The sequence below is a fragment of the Dama dama genome, chromosome 1, assembly GCF_033118175.1.
Source record: "Dama dama isolate Ldn47 chromosome 1, ASM3311817v1, whole genome shotgun sequence".
Lineage (NCBI taxonomy): Eukaryota > Metazoa > Chordata > Mammalia > Artiodactyla > Cervidae > Dama > Dama dama.
Window position 1 is genome coordinate 54,937,900 of NC_083681.1, and position 27,635 is coordinate 54,965,534.

The window sequence follows — 27,635 nt, forward strand, 5'->3', positions numbered from 1 at the left end:
CACAGCATGTGGTTTTACAGTTGAGGAAATATACCCAGATTATACAATCTGCCAAGGTCAAACTGCTACTTAAGTGTCCTAAGAACTAGATGCAGCTATTAAAAGGCCTGCTGTGTTTCCTCCTCTGTCATCCTGCCATTGTGAACCTGAACAGTTCTGTCAAGGACAGAGGCACCTCTCAGAGCTCTGGATATAAGAAAAACCCTGTTATCATTTTTATAGCTTGCATGGGTAATGTGTCCTGATTTGACATATCTGCCCTGTTTGTCTACAAGAAGAAAATGCACTACTATCAGTAAGACCCAGCAATTGGCAAATACACTCTCATCCTGTTTTCTGAAGCTCAAGTAGCACTAACTTATCCCAACATAAACAATTCAATGTTTCTGCAATATTCATTCATTTACATTTTGGCCAGCAACAATTATGCAAAAGTTAACTGTATCAGGGGTTATACAACATATAATATTTTAAAAGTTAGATACATCTTACATTTAATAACTTCACAATTAAAATGGTTTTTTTAATACCCAAGTAGTAAACCATATACCAAAGAGAAAAGAACTTACCTTCAATTGTGAAGGTGATATTTTTGAAAAGATAATTTTACCACAAGAATCTGCTTTGTCCCCACAAAAAAAAATGTATCTGAACTTTACACAAAATTCACATTTTATTTAGGTTGAAATAAACTATACAAAATTGATTTTCTTCACCAAAAATAACAGCAATATTTTCTGTATTATTCCTAGATAAACTACAAAACACTTCTTTTTGTAGGCTTTCTAGGCTTTGCTTGTAAATCAAGATGAGGCAGTAGATACAGTCATGGAAAAAGACAGAAGAAAACAGACAAATCAGTTGTCAGTATCCATGGCCTCTGATCCTTTCTTGACCATGAAACTGAAGTGTTCAACATATACCTGCCAAAAAGCTTACGAAGACGTAGGCTCAATAAAGGAATGTAAACAGCAATAACCAGATGTGGAACAACAATGGCAGGCTCTTCCATTCAAATTTTAACTTGTTGCTTTAACTTCACTTGATAAAGAGAAAATCTACACTGAAATCCTTGTTTGACAAGCTTACACGTTTCTCTTGTAGTCTGATAATTTTCTTAACTGTCCTTTACAGATTTTTAATAGCATACTTATAACTCCTACTATTCAAAAGTCAGTCATGAGCTTCACTGTAACATTTTACAAAATGCATTCCTTCCTCCCCTACCTCCTCTAACTTTATTTTTTCAAAGATCTGATAACTTAATACCTGACAATTTGATCCACAGTGATAAACGTAATGTCTAAAATCACTTAACTAAAACAGTTCCGAAGTGCCATTAGCAGACATCACATAAAACTGTAATATGGTACTTTCAGTGCTATCTTCTGGAAGAACAGTTAGATCTCCAAAGCATGGGCATTCGAACAGGCTGTTTAAACAGGCAGATTATCAATGACTAATGTACTCAATGGGAGGCCTACAGGTCAAGATATTCAGTGATTAAGTGGCCTACCCTTACAACTTTTCTGTAAGATATTTTTAAATTTCTTACAAGTTTTTTTTTTCAAATATCAAATGTAAGAGAAAGTCTAGATTAAAAGTCCCTTAGGTATTTTCAATGGTTTCTGAATTATCTGTAGGAAGCTCTGACTTACTTGTATAGAGTTTGATATATGTATCCACCATTAAATCCAAATCGTGTTTTATATCAAAATTTATGTTAAGCAAAGCCAAGTTACTTGACCTTTGATCTGTCAAAGTGTTCCTCAAGTATGCTTTGAGACGCTTTCGCCCATTTTCATAGCGTTCATTCTCAACTTTCATCACAGGAAGAATACATAGGACCTTCAGCAATGCATAAACATTAGGAAAAAACTTGATGTCTGGTAGATGAAGGGCTTCATAAATAGTGGATGGAAGTTCTATATCTTTCCCTCTGTGTTTCCATTTGATTCTCCAACAATGCAGCTCAGCAGAGAGTGTGTCAGGATTAGGTAAGTCACTTCGGTACATGTCAGCATGGTGCTCCTCTGACGTATTGAATTTGAGCTGTCCCATGACAGAGGGTACCAGGGATAAGCACTTAAGAGCTTTGAGGTGCTGTTCTGAGAATATATCTTTCAGTTCCTGAATAATGTGTTCCACAGTTGGAACACTTAGAGTTTCTTTATAGTAACTCTCAGAGGTTAGCTGAGATTCCAGGTTACTGTGCTGAGCTCTGCGAAATTTCCCTGGGAGTTTCATCTGAATATCAAGTTTGGTTGCCAAATTGGTGGCTTCCTCAAACCAAAATTCATGATAAACTTCAATATTTTCCATCACTTCATTTAGAGAATGTAACACTGCAGTCAAGCTACTGGCTGCAAAAAAGACATCAGAGGTTTGCCCCTGAAGATTTTTCCCAAAGGCTCTTGTAAAAGATAAAACATTTTTAAGAACAACAATGGTAACGATGAAATCAAAATCTGTTATCGCACTACAGAGGACAAATGCTCGGCCAGCTATGTAGTTATTCCATCTAACATTTGTATCACTATTTATACCATCTAAACATAAAACAAGTGCTTGTAGGAGGTCCACTAAGATTTCAAAAGCATCATGCCTGCCTGTCCACTGAGAATGGCAAATTTCCTTCAGTTCTTTGCCCCTTTCTTCATTGTTCTGAAAGAGGACAGAAATTACATTTTCAAGCTCTAAAAGCAGTTGTGGTGATCGATGAAAAAAAGAACAAACTTCCTCAATTGTTCCTAATGCGACAGATACTCCCATAACAGGCACTGATTTTGCCAACCACATATTTAAGGCACAGGAAGAGCAGAGAGTGTAGATAGCTTGGGGATATTTCTCTAAAAGTCTAGAAGCAACAACTTTCATTTTGGATGAAAATCCACTAGACACAATGTAAGCCTGGCCACGACAGTACTCCATATTTAATCCCCATTTCTCAGTTATTGTAGTGTGAAATTTCACAGCCAAAATTTCTGCATCAGCTTCATAAGGCAGGAAGCCTACAAATTCCTCTCTCAGGTTGTGAGCTTCATCGACAAACCTCACCAACACAGGCAGGTGCTCTTCCCCCGCGATGTCCACCACATCGTCAGTGATGATGGAAAAGAAGTGAGAGTCTCTCACCTCCCTGAGGGTCTCTTCCCGAATGCAGCTCTCGCAGATCTCCAGCATCTGTTTCTGCTGCGTCTTGGAACAGAACAGTGTGTTCACTGCTGTTGTCTCAAAGCGCTTTCTCAGAACCTCTTCACCAGAATTGATCCGGCACTCCAGCAGTGCTTGAAAGTTATCAGGAGTAAAAAGACCTTCTGGGATTTCATCAGCTTCATGTCCATCCAGAGGTATGTTTTGTTTTCCCATAAGAATCAAAATTTCAAATAAAGATTTTAAATATTCTTTGTTTTCCTTCTCTTCAAGAGTTAAAGGTAAAATGTCCTCATCCTGCTCTTCACCCCCTTCTTCTGCACTGGGATTCTGAGCATTGCTGTTGTTTACTTCTTTATGTTTTGGTTCCTGTTCAGAAGTTTCATCAACTGGAAAACAAAGAATTAATTTTATAAACAGGCTCATAAGGAATCATACAAACAAAAAATTACGTATATGACTGGTTAAATATTTAAAATCCACAAATTCATTCATTCAACACTCACGAGTCACCTACTAGACCACAGATTAGGATGCAGAGATTAAATTAAGACACACTCTAGTGGAGGAGACAAACATTATGAATGAATATATATTCATCCTACATGTCAATGCTATTTTGAGAGGAACAATTTCTTATGAATTTAAGAAATTCATTACATTACATATACAGACGGTCCATGCCCTCACAAAAAGGACAGGAAGGACTAACATTTACTGGGGCACTGTGCTGTCCTCTATGTAGCACACTGCTCCCTCTACAGGCATGTTATCAACCCCATTTAACAAATGAGGACAGTAAATAATTGCCAAGGTCACAGATAGAGGTGAAAATTCAAATCCAAGCTTGTCTGGCTCCAAGGTCCATGCTGAAACTTTTAAGCAATACTTTTATATGAGAGATGAGACAATACACTACAAATTATATTCATGCAATTTCTAGAGCTATATTAGTATGTTATTAACAGAAATCTCAGCATAATCTCTTCATATGTGGATGGGAGAACTGAGGCCCTGAGGTTAAGGGTTCTGACCATAGTTACGCTCACAACCCTGTAAATCCTGGCCCCTGTGGCCCCTTTAGGTTCGTTTTTTAACCATCATGGGTTAGTAGAAGCCCGAACAACAAAATGCATGTGTAGTTCCCCAAATCTGGCACCCTGTTTCAAGACACAGAATATCCTTTGCTCCTTTCTTTGCCTGACTCCATGTCTCTTCATCTATAAAGGGGGAAAATAATAGTCCTTACCCCTCAGGGTTACTGTGAAAATTACATGAATTAATATATGCAAAGCTCTTAATGACTTGGCACACAGTAAGCACTCAGTAAAAAGTTATGTTAATAACAATAACAGTAGTAGGAAGAGATAGGAAAGGAAGATTAATAGTAATAATTGATAAAAACAAAAGCTCCTCTAGTCCTCCTTCTTTGGTGACACAGCTCAGGCACCAGCGCCTGGAGAACAGCTACTGTGACTCCTACTCTCCGTAAAGCCAAGGATCTCAACAGCACTTATTCTTTAAATATTTACCAAGAACTCAGTGTGCACCACAGGTTGCATGGACAGAGATACAGTGAGATACTCTGCCTTGTGCCCCACCACACTGGGAGCACCTAGTGGAAAGAGAGAAGGCCAAGTGCTTGGCATAGTGGTACTCAATAAAGACTAACTGAGCTAAGATTTTATCTCACAGACAATTGCAGACCACAGGACAATGCCTACCACACTCTTACATCATTCTCACAGTAGGTTTTGGACATAAAACGTATTTATTTGTCCTTACCAGGTCAAGGCCTTTTTAAAAGGCATTCAGAAGTTGAGTCATTAACACTATCACTTACTTTTTTTCTGTTTCAGTGTCCTGATTTCATCTTCACTCTAAATGATAAGAAAAAAAGAAAGAATTATCTCTAAGAAAACTGAACTCCAGTGTATCATCACAGACTCAAGTAAAAAGCATATTATGAGTCAAATTTAATTCTTTTTTTTTGGCCATGCCATGCAGCATGTGGAATCTTAAGTTTCCTGACCAGGAATTGAACCCATGTCCTCTGCAGTAGAAGTGTGAAATCTTAACCACTGGACCACCAGGGAAGTCCCAAATTTAATGCTTTCAAGAGCATAAATGCTTCATAAAGAATACATTCTTCAAACAGACGGATGGCAAGAAAACTAGAATAATCTGCTAATGACTCCAAGTTTATAATAAAATACTAGAGGGTAAAGAATACATCATTTAACTTTATACCTAAATCATCATAATTTGGGGTTACAAGTATGTGCTGGCTAATAAAAGGCATGAACATATATGATGGCACTTGAGGTCAAACTCAAGGTCCGTAAATCATGCCCCCTCCCCAAATCTAACCCCAGGGGATGTCATGTAAAAGGGATTTGCTGGATCCCAGAACCTAACATGAAAGCTGCGAGAAATCTCTGGGAAGGAGAAAGTGACAATGCCAAAATGGAAGAGAAATGGATACAAGCAGCACAGACAGCCAAGTGACATATTCAGGCTTAGACTGGGGGAGAACTTTCTAAATGTGTCCTTTTCTCTCCCTCTAACCCACGATAACTATTAGATCACAACCCAGCCCATGACTACTGCAGGGCATGAAAGCAGCAGTACCAGTGGCAGCTACAGACAGCGGGCACCTGCCGGGCAGCACAGGACGTGGCACTGACAAAACGTCAGCAGGCTGGGCAGTCTGCAGCACTCCCTCCTCATCCTGCGGGCTGCGGGGTTACAAGGATGGCAGACCCGGAAGAGTGTGCCTACTGTAAGCTATCTGAGGTTCCCTGAGGGGCAGAGAACAGGAAATGATAGCTACAGGATGGGAAGTGATTGGGCTCCTCACCCCTGCTTCATGTTACTAAGAAAGCTGATGTGCAGTGTCAGCATTCATCTATGAGAAGTCCCAGAAAAAAAACAGAGCAGAAGAAAAGCATGAAGAAATAAAAACTGAGGATTCCTCAGAACTGTACAGTATCAGTCTGGATAAGAAAAAACCTCACATTCAGATATAGTTTAGTGAAATTTGAAATATCAAATATGAAAAAAATATTTAAAGGAGAAAAATGCATTCACCTAAAAAGGAACAAGAATGAGACTGGCATTGACGTCAACAGCAATAATGGATGCAAAAAAAAATTAGAAAGAATATCACATAGACTATACATACCCTCTATGCATCAAACATTTGGGGGCATAAAGTTTTAAAAAATAAACCCATGTCTAGAAACTAAAAATAAAAACAATCTTATGTTAAAGAAACAGGGGAAATTACAAAACACTCACAGTTGAACAATGAAAGCACTACATGTCTAAAATTGTAGGATACAGCTAAAATATAGACATTTATAGCTTTGAATATACGTAAATAAGTTAAAAATTCAAGAAGCTAAAAAAGAGCCAAAAAATAAATCCTTCGAATCAAGCAGAAGCCGATAAAATAGTTCATAGGTATGGCAATCAGTGATAAAACTCACTACTGTTTCTTTGAAAAGACTATTAAAGTAATTTTAGGAGCAGAGGAAGGCAAGCATCTAAAACTCTAGGTGAAGCTCATAAAGTTTTGGAAACATATAAAGCACAAGAAGAAAGAGAAACAACAGAAATAAACAGAAATGGTAATCAAAATATTCCCTCATCCACCCAAAGCCCTCTGATGGTTTTACCAAGTTCAACCTAACTTTCAAGAGCAGACAATATCTACCTTATACAAGTTTTTCTAGGAAAATTAAGAGAGAAAAAAAGAAAAGTTATCTAACTCATTTTATGAGGCCCACGGATCCCTGATATCATAACTGTGTAAGAAGAAGACGTGAAAAGAAATTACAGGCCAAGACTTATAAATGCAAAACTGACCAACTAAATCGAACAGTATATGAAAATGAAAAGAAATATACTGCAATCAATTGGGCAAAGATGGTTCAACATCAGCAAATCCATCAGTGTTATTCACTAAGCATTAAAGAAGAGGGAAAAAAAGAACAGATGCAATGAAAATATTGATAAGTTCCGTAAGTTAAGACACACAAAAAACCTCTGAATATGAGGACTGAAAGAAAATAAAGGGTATTTCTTTAACTTGATAAAAAAAATTACCTAACAATACCAATGGAAACATCACGTTTAATGGAATAAGACAAGTGTATCAGCCATGACATTACTGGGACTACTCAATACAGTTCTAGAGATGATCCTGACCAAACAATAAGACAGGCAACAGAAAACATTAAAATTGGAAGACTGAAAGAAGAGGCAAATTTGTCCTTATTTATAGATGATACAATCAACTACACAGAAAACCCAGTAGACTATTAGAATTAATCTTAAAAAAAAAAAAAAGGAGGGGGGATCTTCAAAATTGGTGGAGGGACTTTCCTGGTGGCCCAGTGGCCACCTTGCCATGCAGGTTGCACATGTCTGATCTCTACTTGGGGAAAGAGGACCCCACATGCCATAGAGCAACTAAGCCCTTGTGCCACAACTGAGGCTGCACACCACAATTACAGACAGTCCATGGACCACACTAAAAGATCCCCGCATGATGCAACGAAGATCCCATGAGCCTCAACTAAGACCCAACACAGTCAAACAAATAATTTTTCTCTTAACCAGAAAAACATACTCTCACCGTAATTTAGGAAGTAATTAAGGAAGAATGTACACGTTCTCTTCTAAAGAACAAAAATCCTGAAAATTTTTCATAATTTTACTTTCTGCACTTCTAAATTATTATAATTTTTTGTGTGTGTTTATTTATTTACTTGGCTGCACTGGATCTTAGTTCCAGCACACAAGATCTATGATCTTCACTGTAGCATGTTGTTTAGTTGCTCAGTCCTGTCCAACTCTTTTTGACCCCATAACTGTAGCCCACCAGGGTCCTCTGACCATGGGATTTCCCAGGCAAGAATACTGGCGTGGGTTGCCATTTCCTTCTCCAGGGGATCTTCCTGATCTAGGGATCAAACCCAAGTCTCCTGAAAGTCTCCTGTATTGCAGGCAGATTCTTTTACTGCTGAGCCACACTGCAGCACGCAAAATCCTTTAGTTTCATGTGGCATGTGGGATCTAGTTCCCTGATTAGGGAGTAAATCTGGGCCCCCTGCATTGGAAGTGAGAAGTCAGCCCCTGGACCACCAGAGAAGTACTGTTTTGAAAGTATTTTAATAGTCTTTTCAAAGAACTAGTAGCTTTGTCAATGACTGCCATGCTACTTGATAGCTATTTTATTGTTTTTTTTTTTCATTCGTGGATATGACTAATTAACATTGCAAAAATATTAGTTCAAAGTACTTATAATGAAAATCTCAACAGAATTTCTAGAATATGACAAAAGGATTCTCAAATTCACACAGCAGAATAAAAGTCTACAAATAGCTAAGACAATTTTGAAAAAGAAGACTTAAGAAATCACTCTATGTGAAAATGATTTAATACAAAGCAATGTAAGGAGCAGCATCCTATCCAGGCTGATTAACAGACTATGTTGGGAAAACTTGATCCTTATAAATAGAAAGGTAAATTAGATCTCTACCGGACACCATACAAATTCAAATGGATCAAAGATCTGATTATGAAAGGTAAATATAGAAGAAAATGAGGAAAACTAGACAAATGTTATATTTAAAAAGCACATAGCCAATGGATTGAAATGACTCATTAGTACACGAGCACGGATACAAAATGGAGGAAGGGGAGGAATGGGAATGGTAATAAGGAAAAAAATAAGGGGCTTCCTGGTGGCAATGATGACAGAAAGCCATGGTCTGAGGAGTCTGAGTAATTTCATTTTGTTCATCTAAGGTCAACAAAAACCAGGTAGGTTTTAAGGATATCAAAGGTTTATAAAAACATGCACAAAGATGCCACAGAGAGAGACTTACAAGTTTTATAAACCCTGTCAGTACTTAATAGTGATGGAATCCTTATCTCTAGTAAAACTACCCATGTCTTAACTTTCACTCTTTCCCGTTCTTAATCCCTGTGTGCCAAAATATTCTAGAAATATGCTTCAGTCCCACTTTCTTTACCACAAAGGAAGAGGTGAGTTTTTTTCCTGCTTCCCTGGAAGAAAATGATTTAGTAGCCCATAATTAACAGCATGAAATTAACATGAAATTAAAAGATGCTTACTCCTTGGAAGGAAAGTTATGACCAACCTAGACAGCATATTAAAAAGCAGAGACGTTACTTTGCTGACAAAGGTCCATCTAGTCAAGGCTATGGTTTTTCCAGTAGTCATGTATGGATGTGAGAGTTGGACTATAAAGAAAGCTGAGAGATAAAGAATTGATGCTTTTGAATTGTGGTGTTGGAGAAGACTCCTGAGAGTCCCCTGGAGAGCAAGGAGATCCAACCAGTCCATCCTAAAGGAAATCAGTCCTGAATATTCCTTGGAAGGACTGATGCTGAAGCTGAAACTCCAATACTTTGGCCACCCGATTGGAAGAGCTGAGTCATTTAAAACGACCCTAAAGCTGGGAAAGATAGAAGGCAGGAGGAAAAGGGGCCAACAGAGGATGAGATGGTTGGATGGCATCACTGACTCAATGAACATGAGTCTGAGTAAACTCCGGGAGTTGGTGATGGACAGGGAGGCCTGGCATGCTGCAGTCCATGGGGTGGCAAAGAGTCGGACACGACTGAGCAACTGAACTGAATTAACAGCATACTTTGGCTCAAGTCAACAAGTATCAACTGGCTAAATTTGAGGAAGACTTTCCAAAGCAAATACTAAAACAAACTAAACATTTTAGGTCCATGCTACTTCAATAACCATGGCATTAATCCCCCATAATGCTACACTGATATAGAAAGTAACTTGGTTCAGTGTTAACATGAATGCATCTATACTTGATATCATAATATTATAGAGGATAGAAAAGCTGGAAGCACACTGACATACCAATTCTTTTATTCGTTTTCTGTGTCTACTATGTGGATTATTCAAATGACTGGTAAGATCGAATATTGTTGGTATGGCATTATCTCGGAGAACTGTCCTGTAAGGACTCTGAAAAAGAAAAATGTGTTAATGCAGAAACAGTCCTTAAGAATACATTACACACAAACAAAACTGATTGTTAATGATTTCCCCAGTAGTACTTCAATACCAATTCTAAAGCATAGAGACTTGCAGAACTGATGATGTCAGTCCAGATCAGCTTTCTAACTCCTTTTACATTTGTCCTTCTGGCAATCTTACTATTATAAATGAAGGAACTGAACTGATGATAGGCATAAAAAGTAACATGTATTTGTATTTTATAAATGGTTTTCTAATTCAATCTCCCAGCTACTTTTCTGTTCTTCCATGAGCCTACAAAGGAAAGCAGGCACATAAGTTTCTCAAATTAGCTATCCTCTTTTACGTTTCATAAAAACTCTTCCCTCCTTTACCTACCATTCACTCCTCCTTCGCTACTATTACTGAGAAGCATTAAGGCACTGTGAAATAATACCGACGAGGACCCAGGAGACCAAGAGCTTCCCTGGTGCTCAGACAGTAAAGAATCTGCCTGCAATGCAGGAGAACCAGGTTTGATCCCTGGGTTGGGAAGATCCCCTGGAGAAGAGAATGGGTACCGATTCCAGTATTCTTTTGTGTGGAGAATTCCACAGACAGAGGAGCTGGCAGGCTACAGTTCATGGGGTCAAAATGAGCCGGACACTACTGAGCCACTAATACTTCCACAGGAGGCTTAGGAGCTAGTCCTTATTCTACCCGTGACTCACTCTGAGACCATGGACAAATACTTTCCCTTTCTGGACTCAGTTTCTTCTTTTGAATAGAACTCAGGTATTGAATTAGATGAAGTTATTCACACACTAATGATCATAATGCTCGCCATTTCAGTTACCCAACCACCTATACTTTTTCATAGTTGACTCACTTTTTTAACTAACAAAATCTTAAGGAATAAAAACTACAAAATAATGATTTGATGAGCCAGTTATATTTTTAACACATATTACAAAATTTAAGATAAAAACTGATTCATGTGCCACTTGATATATGCCACAAGTGCCACTTGATATGTGCCACTCATATGCCACAAGTTATACACATAATCACATTTTTGCAAACACTGAACCAGGTATTTCTAATAATAGTCTTATCACTGAAGGGTGACCATTCTCTATCCTTATAACCTTATTCAATCTGACTAGAAGCTGGATGCAAATTTAGATAGTGACAGTCTCCCACAGCCAGATAGACCACATGTCAGGTAGGGACAAGAAGTTTATTAAGAGGCAGAGTAACAGATGAATAACTGCTACTACATTCCTTTAGCTAGTCCAAAGAAACCATGCCTTTAATGTCTTCCCAAATTTGCACTGATAAAAACAAAACACAGTTCAGTTTAAAAAGCTTTTGTGGGAGCAATGATTGTTTCAAAGCTAATAAAGCACATTCAAAGTATATGTCAAACAAAAGTAACAATCCCCATATGTTTTTAACTCAAGGAAAGAAGGTTAGGAAAATATGATGGAAAATATATATAATTAAAGAGAACACACTTATCTTAAGTTTTATCTAAAGAACTGTTAAACACATTTGGGAAGAATTTCTATTTCTATTCAACATTTTCTAGTTCAATCACAAGCCTCAGGGAAAACACAAAGAAGAAAATCTATTTCTTAATGACATTCAACTTCTAGTGCTGGGCCAATTATCCTCAGTCTACTATGGAGTTTGAATCAGGGATTGATACGGTACACAATCACTGAAGGGCACAAACACAATACCACACCCTAAGGGCTTTAGCTTTCCTGCTTAGCAAACATCTCAAAGCAAAATCGTATCCATATACAGAGTCAAGTCTTGATACCTTCCAATTAAATAAACAGAGGAGGGATAAAACACTGTGGAGAACTTTAAAATTTCATATAAAATTAATCTGTTATAAAGCAAAGGTATTATAGACCAAAAAACAATACATGAATGAAAAACATGCAATATTTTTACACCTACTCATAAGTACCCATGCCAAAAAAGGCTACATTCTATTCCTGTGCATGACAATTTTATTCAGTATCAAAATTTAATCTTTAACTGCTGAATGAAGGCTTGAGTATAAAGTAATGATCTTACTTTAGCATCAAAGATAATGTTTGGTTTTGGTTGAACTAACCACAAATGTTTACTGATGAGATCTTAAATGCCAAACTAATGAATTCAAAACTCTTACAACATTTGGGTGTAAACATTAGATAACCCAGATTTTAATAGCAATATCTTCTATACGTGGAGAAAGAAAATCTCTCACATTTGCAATAACTGATTCAAGATTTAAAAATTATGTGGAAATTTAAAAAGTAAAAATAGTTCTGTTCTATGCTCTGACTAAACAAGAATAGAACTATATATTTTATATTTTTCACATTAATCTTGTTGGAATTAACTGATTAAGAAATGGCATTTATTAATAAAATAAAAATTTTTTAATGCATATGGCATGTGTATTCAAAATAATTTGGGATATTTTTATTTAATGTCAAGAACATAAAGTTTGCCTTTTAAACAGATGAAATTTTTTTATTTTGATCATTACCCTGTTAACAAAGCAAGGCAAAAATATCCCTCAAATATTTGTGATTAAACTGTTGAACCGGAATAGGCTCACCTCCCAATGACTTCACAAGTATCTGCTTCAATTAATTTTGAGAAATAAAATAACCCAATCATTCTTTAGTTTTCTGATGCCTCTGCAAAATGTATCTGAAAAAAATATCAAAATAAATTGCTGCATAACAGTATATAGTGTATCTTCAAATTAAATTTATGTCTATCCCATTAACTGATGACAGTTATGCCTAAACAAGAATATCTGCTTTCATACCTAAGCAAGAATACTTAACAAAATTGTCTTCCTAACTAGTTTTTAATTGTTTCAAGTCTGCTTTATTTCAATCAAATCTGTCTTATCTGTGCCTTTTACGAATCAAAGCAGTAACAGAATCACAGACGGTTAAAAATCTTAGACCTCAGGAATTATCTGGTTTAAATTCTTCATTAGAAATTGGGGCTCAGAGAGGAGAAGTGATCTGGACAAATTCACAGTTAACTGTAATAAGACTAAGAGATTCAGGTCTTGATATGAAATTGCAAATTACTGATGAAAATGTTTTTGTCACATGAACTGTATGATTTGCTTCCTGTTGTATCCAGCACATAAAAATTAAGGGTAGGTTCTAACAGTACACACAAAAATTTGCAAAGAGCTCTATCCCTTGATGAAGACTTCACTCATATAAAAGCTCTAGAGAAGCTGTTCCAAATAAAAATGTCAAATTCACCTTAAACATACACTTTTATAATCATCTAAAATTTTCTGAAGGCTACAAAATAAGTTTAAAAAGTGGTGACCTTTGATAAAGTGGGAATAGGGCATCAGAAATAGAAGGGTTAAAACACACACTAAAACACACACACACACACACACACACACACACACACGGAGGTTTTTAAGAACAAAATAGGTACTATTAAGTTCCAAATCTGTCTTCATCTTAAAGGAAAAAATAGTGGCAGGGTGTAAGGATACGCTCCAACATTAATATATAAAGATTTACATTTCCAACCAAATAGTGAGTGAAAACAAAACAAACAGAAACAAACCCTCTGCTCACTTACAGTTCTGCAGATCATAGAGGTCTCAAAGTGTTTGGCGCACAGTCGATAATGTTTGTTTAGCTGATCAGGTGTTTTATCTTCTAAGTCTGCCCTCCTACAGTTCTCCACCCACTTCTGGCATCTACAAAAATAGAGCCAAAATAAAACTATGGACTATGAGCTCAACATTTAAATTTCAGCATTCAGTTTTAAGGTAAATATCTGTTATGGACAATAGATTTCTGTTCCCCTAGACCCCAAAAATATAACATAATTTGGAGAAGTTGATTAACAGCAAACTGAGAGCTGGAAGAAACCTCAGAAATCATTTAGTACATTCATTTACAGAGAAGGTTAAGAAGTAACTTGTCAGAGTCATGTACAAAATTAGCAGTAAAACTAGAACTTAAACTTGAATCTTTCAACTCCCAAGACATCCTAGCATCAGAGAGGACTTAATCATCGGCAGTACAAGCAAAAAACTGCACAACCATGAGGCCAATAGCTTAACATTCCCACTAGGATTTCAACTTAAACAAGCATATGAAAACACATTGTCACTGTAGAAAATCACTAAGTAGATGTTCTGTAAATAACTATAGAGTTTATTACGGAAGCATAATGGCTATATTCATTTGCTTTATTATAAACATGATTATCTACAATGATACGTGCAAAGTAGATTGTAAGTTCCATGAATGCAGGGATTGTGTCTACACAATCTAGTACACAGATGGTGTTAACAGATAGTGACTGAGACAAAGTCCATGTCCTCTAGGTGCTTAAATATCTGTAGGAAAAAATTAACATCATCTTCATCACCATAACGCTTATTAAGCCCTTATCAAGAGCCAACTGCTGCTGCTGCTGTTTAGTCACTAAATTGTGTCTGACTATTTGCGACCCCATGGACTGTACCAGACACTGCTCTAAATTGTTTCCAAAAAGGACAGAAATGTTCTATGCACCTAAAAGAGAAAAACTAAGCTCTCGGTAAAAATTTCAGGAAAACAAAATTACCATGGTAAAATGTTGATTATCTAACCTAAAATTGTAAAGCATTTCATTTGACCAAGAGGTATTAATTACTATACACAGTAACGATGCCTAAGATGTCTGTATTTTAATCACATTCTTACATAGTTGTACAATGTGATTATAAATATTTCGATTTCAACATCTAAATTATTTGGTATAAAAACTCACTATAAAACAAATGCCATATTGCTAGAGTTTAGTTTGCTTTTTAATTCTTAAATCTCTGGAGATCTTCCACACAGAACATCACTGTCTGTATTATTTCTGAACCAAATTGAAATAGCTTTCTGATAAAAAGAACACTCAGATTCAATCAAGAATAAGTTGAGCAGTGGGCCCAATTAACTACACCTACTTGTTCCATATCAAATAACTAGAAATAAATCTAATGAAAGATATATAAGACTTCTAATAGAAAAAACTTTTAATTTTTATTGTTTCTTTTAGAAAAAAATTTTAAATGAATAAATGGAGGGATACACAAGCTCATGGATTGGTACACTGACTCCTAAAGATATCAATTCTTCTCAAAATGCTTTATTGATTTAATACAATCACAATCCCAACAAGTTCTTTTATGCATGTCTCTTCGTGTGAGAGAGAGAAATGACAAAGATCATTCTAAAACTTTTTATATAGAAATTCAAAGGATCAGCATAGTCAAGACAATCTTGGGGGGAAAAAGTCGAAAGACTTATATTACCAGATAGACTTATAAAGCTTATTAAAACTGTGGCATTGGACTTCTCTGGTGGTCCAAAGGTTAAGAGCTTCCACTGCAGGGGGTGCGGGTTTCATCCTAGGTCGGGGAATTTCCACATGACTCAAGATGAAGTCAAAAAAATTTTTAAAAAAAGCATATATCTTTTTAAAAATAAGTGTGATAATGGCACAAAGATAAAAAAAATAGAACAAAATGGAGAGCTGTGAATGCTTAAGAAAAGGAATCATTGCACAGTGGTGAAGTTAAAAGTTTTTCAATAGTCCTGAACTGGCCATCCGTATGGGAAAAAATGAATCTTGACCTGCACTTTCATCTATGGAAAAATAAATTCCAAGTGGATTATAGACCTAAATATGAAAGGTAAAACAATATAGTTTCTAAAAGATAACATAAAAGACTGTCTTAATCACCTTGACACAAAGAACTCTTAAAAAGTCAACAGAAGAAAAGTCCAGCAGAAAAGATGAATAAATCAGGCTACTTTATAGTTAATAACTTATTCATTAAAAGCATCATTTAAGAGTGAAATGGCAACCCACAAAATGGAAGAAGGGATCTGTAATATACCAATCTAACAATGAACTCATATCCAAAATATGTATGAAGAACTCCCTACAAATAATTCAGACAATCAAATGTAAAAATGAGAAACCTGAATAGGCCAACAGACATGAAAAAAAAGCTCAGTAATAAGAAAATAAAATTTTTTAAAAAGCTCAATCTCACTAGTCATTAGGAAAATACTAATTAAAACTGTAACTAAATTATTACCAATACTGGTTAAGAATGACTACAATGTAAAAGAAGTAATACCAAATGTTGACGAGAAGGTGAAACAACTTTGCCCATCAAGGATAGAAAGGATAAACTGTGGTATATTATTACATACAGACTACTATTTTGGCAATGGAATGAACTAGCTAGATCTCACAAACGTGTTGAGCAAAATAAGTCAGGAGTACACAATATATAATTCCTTTCATATTAAGTTCAAGAGTAGGCAAAACTCATATATGGTGATTGTACAGAAAAAGAGTTATTTAACACAGCAGGCCTCAAGCTGCTATCTTCAGAAAGACTTGTTTGTAAGGCTGGTCTTTTGGCTGATGTTGGAACTTGGCTTCTCTACACTGATTTAAAATTTCCTCTAACTGATAAGGTGACTTTTAGTGCCTTGACTGTTCGTGCAAACAGTATGACTTTTAATGAAAGTCTGTCCTTTTTCTGGGAGCCTGGAATTTTAGCATATACTAAGCAGACAGTGTCTAAGTGACCAGAACCCAATAAAAACTTTGGGCACTGGATCTCTAAGGGCTTCTCTGGCACAAATGTTGCATTTTCACTGCTCGGGAAAAGTGGACTCTGAGTGACCAGACATGGGAGGGAGAGAACATAAGGAAGACTACACACAGATCCTTCCAACTCTACCTCTGTCTTTTCCCTCTCAGGATGCAGATGCGTGCTCTTACTACACTGCTGTAAGAAATCTTAGCTGTGAGTACAACTATATACTGAGTATATACAGTACAGCTATACACTGAGCTGTGATACAACTATTTACTGAGTGCAACTATATACTGAGTTCTATGAGTTCGAGTGAATCTCTGAATATGGGGGTGGCTTGGAGACCCCCCTCAACATAGTAATGATAGTGAGAACAATGGATACATTTAGGGAGAGGTTAACAACCAGGACTGGGGACTTTCTGAGGTGCTAGTAATGTTTTTGATCTTGAACATGACCTGTGTATATTTACCTTACAAAAATTCATCAAATTCTAGACTATCATTTTTGCACTTTTCCCTACGGATGTCATATACCAATAAAACAGCTTCCCATCACACTTCCCCTCCCCCTCAATAACCAACTAATCTAATGTGCATGTAGTCAAACAGTGCCTACCACGGGAGACAGTAGGATAATAACTGAAAGGACCACAAGGGAGAGGAAGTTTAGGATGTTAGTAATATTCTTTTTTTTTTAAATCTGGGCAAAATTTTCATGGACATGTTACTCTGAAAATCTAACAAGCTATATACTTATGGTTTGCGATCTTCTGTGTATATATGTTTCACATCAGTAAGTTATAAAAATTACATATGACCACAAGTCTTTCTTAACACACAACTATTTGTGTACATGTTAAAATGCACATACACACTTCTACAGTTATCTCTCAAACTTTTTTTTAAAACTAATGTCTTCCCTGTCCTAGCTCTCCCTGTCACTGTTCTGTGTCCTTTTTTTCCCTTGGCACAATGGAATGATTACCCAAATCCATCAACTTCCAAACTGGTCTTACCTTTCTGTGACCTCTTCTCCTAGTGGAAAATGCTTTAAAAAACCAATTTGAGAATACTATCTTTCTCTGAGTAAGATCCTTTAGTGACTTCCCATTACTCTTAGGATAAAGAACCAACTCCTCATATGTCTTACAAGATTCTGTACAATCTAATCCTTGTTTTCTTTTCCCTCTTCATATCACACCACCCTTTCACTTTGCCACCTCACATGCCTTATTTCAGTTTCATGAATGCACTGTGATTCCTTTTATCATAGGGCTGTTCCCCGGGCTGCTTATTCAACCTAGAATACTCTTCTTGTTGCTTTTTTTTCACTTCCTTTGCACAGGAAAATCTATACAAAGATCTGTCTTTAGATCTTCACTCACATGTCACTTACTGAGGAACAATTTTCAGATTTTAAAACAGTGTGTACATCACACACACACAAACACCTAGGTAGGTAAGACTATTCTACCTCCATGTACAGTAGTCTCCTCCTTATCCATGGGGGATATATTCTAAGACCCTCAGTGGGTACCTGAAACCACGTATAGTACTGACCCCTATATATACTATGTCTTTCCAATACTAATGGGTAGGTAGTGTATACAGTGTGGATAAGCTGGACAAAGGGCTGATTCACATCCAGGACAGGACAGAGTGGGCCCATGTAAGATTTCATCATGGCTACCCAGGAACAGCTAAAGGTTATGAATTTCTTCCTGCCAAATCCAAAGGTCACTTCCTGTCTTCAACTTAACCACCCTTTCGGTACTAGTCAACCATCACTGACCACTCCTTTTTAAGGTTTGAAAGTTTTTCTTTCAATGGCCTCCTACTAATGCCAAGATTTCCAAAACATATTCCAAAGAACACTAGTCAAAGAATTGCTCCAATTTAAAAAAAAAAAAAAAGGTTTCATGGTCAAATAAATTTGGATAATATTACATACTTTATCCTACATTTGGGGTTTTAGATATTTCTCTGGGATCTTGAATAATTTAGCTAATCTCTCTGTGCCTGCTTTTCTCATCTGAAAGCAGAGACTATCTCAAAATTTATTGCAAGGGTCTACATAAAACACATAGAATACTGCCTGACACACAGAATATGAAGTATTCTATAAGTATTATTGTTATTATTATAATTCACAGCATTGTTTGGAGGATTAAATAAGATCATATGAAAGTACTTTAAGATTGTATCTTATAGAAGTGATTCTCAAACATCATCGTCTCAGGAGTCCTTTACCCCTTAAATTATTGAGTAACTAAAGAAACTTTGTTTACATGTATTTTATCTATCAATATTTATGACTATAGAAACTACAACTTAGAAATTTAAAATATTATTTCATTAAAAAATAGCAATTCCATTATAAGTTATCATAGATAACATTTAATGAAATAACTATACTTTCCAAAACAGAAACCATTTAGTGAAAATAATGGCACAGTTCACCACCTTTGCAAATCTCTTTTATGTCTAACTTTATAGAAGAAAGCTACAGTCTCAAATCTGCTTTTGCATATAATCTGTTGCCATACGTTGTTTTGGCTGAAGTACAAGAAAGAAATGACTTCTCAATGATATGCAGTTTGAAAGACTATTACAATATTCCTATTTCCTACATAATTGTGGATGTTCTTTGATAGGACACTAAAACTCCACAAGCGGTGGTTTCTTAAAGATTAGCTGCAATGTGGAATTTGAAACCAGACCAATGAGCCTTTTCATACTGTTTGATTAAAATCCACTACTCTTAACTTGCACTTTGAATAGAACTTTTATCCATGTATGTCTTTGTAAAACCATGAATTTATCAGTTTAGAAAATATTAGTTCAGTAAGTTTGGCAGACTGGCTAAATGGCAACACATTTCATTATATGATATATTTTTTAAAAATCACATTTATCAATATCACCACTGATTTCATCAGAAAAGTCTAATTAGAGAGTTGTCTGGCTCAAGGTAAGGAATATAAATTTTCCAAAATTATAACTTTTGTTTGAATGCTTGGCTGTCAGGTGTTTTTCTGTAACTGGCAGGCTTATTTTGTTCATTTCCAAGAAAATGTCTACTAAACACCTATATCTGAAGTCATACTTAGAAAATTTTATAAAACACAATATATAACTTATCTGAGTAGAGACTTCATAATTTTATAAAGTCCCTGAAAAACTCCACAGTACACTCCTGAGATAACGAGCACAAAAAAGGCAAATAATGTCAGTGTTATTATGAAGTAGTTTTCACCACTTAAATTCCGTGAAAGGGTCGTGGGGACCCTCCTGAATGCCTGGAAACCACCATTTTACATTTTATACATTAGAGTATACCAACTCTGTTAACTTTGATTAAACTACCAAAGAATCTTATAAGACCTCACCACCTCAGGGGAAAGTCGGTACTGTCTGAGAAGAAAGAAGAATGTTTCAACTGCCCAATTCACTCTAATAATAAGAGCAATTCATTAGCTCTAGTTGTATCTTCACCTGATCTGGGGATCAGTTCTACTAAGCTAGGGCAATAATCAAGCCACCCTGGGGCAATTTAGGTATTTTTAAAGAAATTTTAATTTTAGGTAACTTATCTTCCTGCCACTGCCCTAAGGGGAGTTGATTATATTATATATATATATATATATTTAAAGTGTATTAATGCTACTTTTTCTAAACCAATATGAGGTATTAGGGTACGAAATTCCACAGAGTGCCATGTATTAATTATACTCTTGAATTTTAAGTTACTTCTAAATAGTTGTTTTTCAAAGTGTGCAGAGGGACTTCCCTGGTGGTACAGTGGGTAGGAATCCCTCTGCCAATGCAGGGGACATGGGTTTGATCTCTGATCCGGGAAGACTTCACATGCCACAGGCAACTAAAGCCAGCGCACCACAGCTACTGGAGCCCCCATGCTCTAGGGTCTTCGAGCCACAACTAACGACCCCTTGTGTCACAGCTACTGAACCCTGTGTACCCATGCTCTGCAACAAAAAAAACCACAATGAGAAGCCTGTACAGCGCAACAAAGAATACCCCTCACTCACTGCAACTAGAGAAAACCTGCGTGCAGTAACGAAGACCCAGGGCAACCATAATTTTTTTTTCATGTGCATGGAATTTATAAATATAATGAATGGGAAATATACTATTTAACAGCATTAGATATATCTATATTTGTGGTTAGCTAACAATGTGAGTTAACTTTTGAATAATAGATGGGCTGGCAATGTCACCTTTTATCAACCCTCCCTACAACCCATTTACAGAAGGAAAAAAAAAAAATGAGCTATAACCACTAACTCTAAGAATACAATTATTAATTCAGTATGCAACTCTGGAAACTATTTCTTTATTATAATAAACTCTAGGCACAGTGAAAATTTGTCAAATACAGTAGAATCTGAAATCCTATAGTACTGATTTTTGGTTCTGATACAAAGTTAAGACTTTTAGTACATTAAGAAAATTTGACAGACACAAAAGAACTATTACTGTGTGACTGACTTAGATAATATGAGTATAAAGTACCTAAAACAGAAAAATTCATGAAGACTGAAAATGGACTGGGGTAAAAAGTTACTGCTTAATAATTAAGTTTTTGCTCAGGATAATGAAAAAGCTGTGGAAGTAGACAGCGGTGATGAATGCAGAACACAATGAATGGTAACTAATGCCACTGGATGATACACTCAAATATGCTTTTTAAAAAAATGATTAAAATGGCAAATTTTACACTACTGCCATTTTACATAAGGGACTTGAGCATACATGGATTTTGGTAACTGCAGGGGATTCCTGGAAACAATTCTCTACAGACACCAAGACACGCCTGCATATTTTTATCAAAAAAATGTTAACTTAATAACATGACACACCAAAAGCCATTTAACTGCACATTTTAAATAGGTGAATAGTATGGTATGCGAACATCTCAATAAAGATGTTTTTAAAAGAGTTTTTAAAAAGCTCGTAATTTGGTCATGAAATACTCAAAGGGCTCTTACATATAGGTTGGTGCAAAAGTAATAGCAGTCTTGCCATTGTTGAACTTTGCTGTTTGAGAGTGGAATACATTCTTATATAAATGTGGTTAATACATCATTTTAATGCTACCCATCTGATCCACTATAGCTTTCTGAATCCTGGTGAAACTATTACATCTGAGAAGTATGCTCAGCAAATCAGTGAGATGCACCAAAAACTGCAATGCCTGCAACCGGCATTGGTCAACAGAATGGGCCCAATTCTCCTCCACGGCACATCGCACAATGAATGCTTCAAAAGTTGAACGAACTGGGCTATGAAGTTTTGCCTCATCTGCCATATTCACCTGACCTCTCATGAACCAACTATTGCTTCTTCAAGTATCTGGACAACTTTTTTTTCAGACAAAACGCTTCCACAACCAGCAAGAGGCAGAAAATACTCTCCAAGAGTTCGTTGAATCCAGAAACACCATTTTTTACACTACAGGAATAAACAAACTTATTTCTTGTTGGCAAAAATGTTTTGATTGTAACTATTCCTCTTTTGATTAATAAAGATGTATCTGAGCCTAGTTATAATGATTTAAAATTCACGGTCCAAAACCGCAGTTACTTTTTCACCAACCTAATAAAACAGGGCAGAGTCCAGTGCCAGTCCCTGAGAGTCCAGTGGTTAAGACTCTGCCCTGCCACTATAGGGAGCACGGGTTCAATCCCTAGTCAGGGAACTAAGATCCTGCATGTCACAAGGCAAGGCCAAAAAACAAATTAAAAAATAGATAAAACAGGACACGCTTTGTTCATTGTCACCTGAGAACAAAAGTAGGATCTCCAAAGCATAAATTATAAGGGGGAGGCACATTTCCACTCAATACAAGGAAGAAACAATAGTCAATGCTGTCCAGAATCCTCAAGTATCCCCTCATAAAGCAAAGGAACTGACACGAGAGGTGTTTTAGCAAAGGTCCACCTGTCAGAAATGTGCAGAGTCTCTTAAGGGTCCATAAATAACTTGATACGAAAACATGTCTATGTCTTTTTTTTAACAGTCCTTACATTAGATTCTCAAAAGGAACAGAGACCCAAGAAAGTTTAAAAGCCACTACTCCTGAGGGAATTCCAACACTTCAAAGGATACTGCACTAGATCTACAAACTCCTTCCAAATCTGAGACTTTAAGCCCCTACAGGCCATATTCCTCAACTATGGAGTATAATGAAAAGAGTATTCACTACCTATAAAGATTAACAACCTGTGGTCCAGAATTGACTGGTGGTGCCTTCATCATACAAGCGAAATATACTTCCAATTGGGCTCAAAGGAATTAAGAGAGAGAGGCCCAATCAGATTAAGATGCTCCTCTTCTCTGCTCCCACAGAACCCAATGGCTATTCCTCACTCTCCTGAGTTAGTTGTTCCTTCTTATCTCCCTGAATTTTAAACACTAAGAATACAGGGCTCAATCCTCAGACCTAGTCTACTTCACTTACCCAGTTCCATGGTTTTAAATACCCTCTATAAACCGAGAATGCCCATATTCACAATCTCCAGTCTGGAAGTCTCTAAAATTCCAGACCTGTATATCTTTTAATAGTTTTGGCTCTTAAATATTTAGGTCATTGACCTAAACATGGACAATTCTGAGTTCACTTATGGATATGTATGAAGAAAGACATCTATTTTTGAATGTCTATGAGGGCTCTCAAACTTCACATGTCCTAAATCAAATTTTTTATAGTCCTCCACTGAACCTGCTCCTCCCAGTCTTCTATAGCTCAAAAAAGGCTCAGGTTAAAAATCTTAAGAGTCATTCTTCATACAGATGGCCAACAGGCGCATAAAAAGATACTCAAAATCACTAATCATTAGAGAAATGCAAACCAGAATCACAAGGTACCACCTAACATGAGTCAGAATGGCCATCACTAAAAAATCTACAAATAACAAATGCTGAAGGGGGTATAGAGAAAAGAGAGCTCTGCTACACTGTTGGTGGGAATGTAAGTTGGTGCAACCACTATAACAGTATGGATGTTCCTCAGACAACTAAAAACAGAGTTACTGTATGATCCAGCAATCCCACTCTGGTCGTTTATCTGGACAAAACTGTAATTCAAAAGATATATGCACCCCCATGTTTATAGCAGCACTATTCACAATAGCCAAGACATGGAAACAATCTAAATGTACATCAAAAGATGGATAAAGACAAGGAGGTACACATCTATAATGGAATACTACACAAGACATGACAAAGAATTTAATAATGTCATGTGCAGCAACATGGATGGACTTAGAGATTACCATACTAAGTAAGTCAGAAAGAAAAAAACAATACCATATGATATCACTTATATGTGGGATCTTAAACATGACACAAATGAACCTATCTACTGAAGAGAAACAGACTCACAGACATAAAGGACACACCTGTGGTTGCCAGTGGGGAAGGTGGTGGAGGAGGGTTGGACTGGGAGTTTGGGGTTAGCAGATATAAACTATTATACATAGAATGGATAAATAGCAAGGTCCTATTGCGTAGCACAGGGAACGACATTCAATATCCTTGATAAAACACACTGTAAAAGAATTTTTAGAAGAATGTGTGTATTGGAAAATTTTTTTAAAAGAATGTGTGTGTATATATATAACTGCATCACTTTGCTGTATAGCAGAAATAATACAACATTGGAAATAAACTATACTTCAATTTTTTTTTAAAGGCAAAAAACCCTGGAGTCATTCTTGACTTCTGTTTTTCTCTTACAACCTATATCTACACCATTAAAAATCCTGCTAGCTTCACCTTCCAAATAAACCTCAAACGCAACTACTTACCACCTCCACCTCTATAAACTTGGATTACTGCAATTAAACCTGGATCATTGCAACTGCCTTTAACTGGTCTTTCTGCTCTCACCCTTGCTTCCCTACAATGTACTCATCAAGTTAGCCAGTGATTCTGTTAAACGTATAATTCTCTCTCTTCTAAACCCTTTGATGACTTCCTATTTCACTCAGGATGCCATCCTGCTTTCCGCAGCCTACAACAACCTACACAATTTGCACCTAACACAAACACATGTACATTTTTCTGGTCTCATCTCTTCCTCTTCCACATCCCTCTGGGCTTCCCTGGTGGCTCAGAAGGTAAAGAATCTGCCTGCAATGGGGAAGACCACAATTGGGTCCCTGGGTAGAGAAGACCCCCTGGAGAAGAGAATGGCAACCCACGCCAGTACTCTTGCCTAGAGAATTCCATGGACAGAGGAGCCTGGTGGGCTACAATCCATGGGGTGAAGAAAAGAATCAGACGCCACTGAGTGACTGACCTTCCTTAAATCAGCTTGAGGACTCCTGCTTGTACCTCTAACAAGCATGCCCTGCCTTTACATTTACGGTTTCTACAGACTGAAATGTACTTCCCCTGGATACTTCCATGGCTGACTCCCTTACCTACCTCAAGTCTTTGCTCAGATAGACTCTCTTACTGAGGCCTTCTCTGATAATCCTATTTAAAATAGCAACTGTGCCTCCCCTACTACTCCCATTTCGCTACCCTCCCAGCCCCCTCCCGTCAAAGATTTGCTTTTTATCCATAATATTATGACCAACCTAGAAAGCATAATAAAAAGCAGAGACATTACGTTGTCAACAAAGGTCCGTCTAGTCAAGGCTATGGTTTTTCCAGTGGTCATGTATGGATATGAGAGTTGGACTATAAAGAAAGCTGAACACCGAAGAACTGATGCTTTTGGAGGCTAATTACTTTACAATATTGTAGTGGTTTTTGTCATACATTGACATGAATCAGCCATGGATTTACATGTATTCCCCATCCCGATCCCCCCTCCCACCTCCCTCTCCACCCGATTCCTCTGGGTCTTCCCAGTGCACCAGCCCCGAGCACTTGTCTCATTCATCCAGCCTGGGCTGGTGATCTGTTTCACCCTAGATAATATACATGTTTCGATGCTGTTCTCTCGAAACATCCCACCCTCGCCTTCTTCCACAGAGTCCAAAAAAATAAATGAAGAAAAAAAAAAAAAAGAATTGATGCTTTTGAACTGTGGTGTTGGAGAAGACTCTTGAGAGTCCCTTGGACTGCAAGGAGATCCAACCAGTCCATCCTAAAGGAGATCAGTCCTGGGTGTTCATTGGAGGGACTAATGTTGAAGTTGAAACTCCAATACTTTGGCCACCTGATACGAAGAGCTGACTCATTGGAAAAGACCCTGATGCTGGGAAAGATTGAGGGCAGGAGGAGAAGGGGACGACAGAGGAAAAGATGGTTGGATGGCATCACCAACTCAATGGACATGGGTTTGGGTGGACTCCGGGAGTTGGTGATGGACAGGGAGGCCGGGCGTGCTGCGGTTCATGGGATCACAAAGAGTCGTACACTACTGAGCGACTGAACTGAACTGATTCATCACCATCTGACAGAAGGTGTATCTACTTAATTTTCCCCACTAGAATGTAAACTCCATGAGAACAGAGACTTCGTTTTATTTATCTATTCTCTCCCAATGCTCAGAACAATGCCTAGTACATAGTAGGCATTCTATAAATATTTGTAGAACAGCACGCTATATTATAATCGCCTATTTATATATATTATACATCTACCTCCTTAAATGGATTGTAAGCTTTCTGCAGGCAGGAATGCTGTTTCATAAACTCTGAATTTCCGGGACCTCTAACGTTAGTGCCCTGACACACACACAGTAGGTACTGACCGGAAATGAATGAATCAACAAGACATGCCAAGGAAAATCCTCAGACTTTCAAATACAGCCCCTATTCTATCACTCTAAATACAAGTGAGAGCGGGTGGGTTACCTCAAGGAAGACGTTTCAATAACAACTACCAAGCCCTCTCGCGTACCCCGTCCTCTCCCACGCCCGTTATCCCCACATTAACCAAGTGAGATAATGAGTAACGGTCAGAAACAGAATTTGAACCATGAGCAAGTCCGAAGGAGGGAGCAGCTGTGACTGGAGATCAAAGGTGGTCAAACTCCAAAAAAAACACTGTCCCGGGGGCAGAAGGGCCCCGGAGACCACAACCAGATTCCAGGTCCCTCTTTTGACAGCTGGATTAACTAAAGCCCAGAGAGGAAAGCGGCTTGTCTGAGGTCACACAGCAAGCGAAAAAGGGCAAGAACCCACCTTACCCACTCGTGCCGCCCAGTTGCCTCTTATTTCGGGTGGTGCCCAACACGCAGTGCCCCCGCGGACGCACGTGCTCCGAGGCCCCCGCGCGCCCGCCCGCCCACAGCTCGAGGCCCGCTCCCCACCTCGGAGCCGGGTTGGGGTCGACAATTGTGTCCCACGCCCCTCAGCCCCGGAGCCTGCCCAGGGCCGGCGGTTGGCAGCGCGGACCGCGGAGGAGGGCCCGGACTGCCAGCTCGGCGCCCGCCGCTCACCTGGCCGGATCCCGAGGGAACCTGAAGAAGGCCAGGTCCGACTGCGTGCTCTTCCGCGTGCAGTTGGGGGCCGCGCAGAAGTTCGGCATCGTTGTCTGCCCGCCGGCCGACCCAGCCCTCCCCTCCCCGCCTCCTCAGGGCAGCCCGCCCGCCCGTCGGGGCCGGGGAGGGGAGCCAGGCCGGCCGGCCGGCTCGTCAGGGCCGGTTCGCTGGGGGGGAGGGGCGGGAGAGAAGCCGCGAGGGGCAGGAGGGGCGCCGCGGTCCGAGGCCGGGCTGGGGACGCGGCTCCACAGTGCTGTGAGCGGCCGGGAGGATTTACCGCCGCCGCCGCCGCTGGTGCACCTCCCGCCCGCCCGGGACGCTGCCGCCTCCTTCCCACAATGC

The 27,635-nt window shown here is 38.1% G+C and overlaps 1 protein-coding gene across 1 annotated transcript; it reads right to left on the reverse strand.

Moving 5' to 3' along the window:
• Nucleotides 1-654: 654 nt before the first annotated feature.
• On the reverse strand, nt 655-27,595 carry THAP12 (THAP domain containing 12). The gene is made up of 5 exons (XM_061150704.1): nt 27,252-27,595; nt 13,805-13,925; nt 10,073-10,180; nt 4,997-5,033; nt 655-3,542 (listed from the first exon to the last, which is right to left on the reverse strand). The coding sequence occupies exons 1-5, from the start codon at nt 27,338-27,340 to the stop codon at nt 1,609-1,611; spliced, it is 2,289 nt and encodes a 762-aa protein (XP_061006687.1). The 5' UTR covers nt 27,341-27,595; the 3' UTR covers nt 655-1,608.
• Between the last annotated feature and the right edge of the window lie 40 nt (nt 27,596-27,635).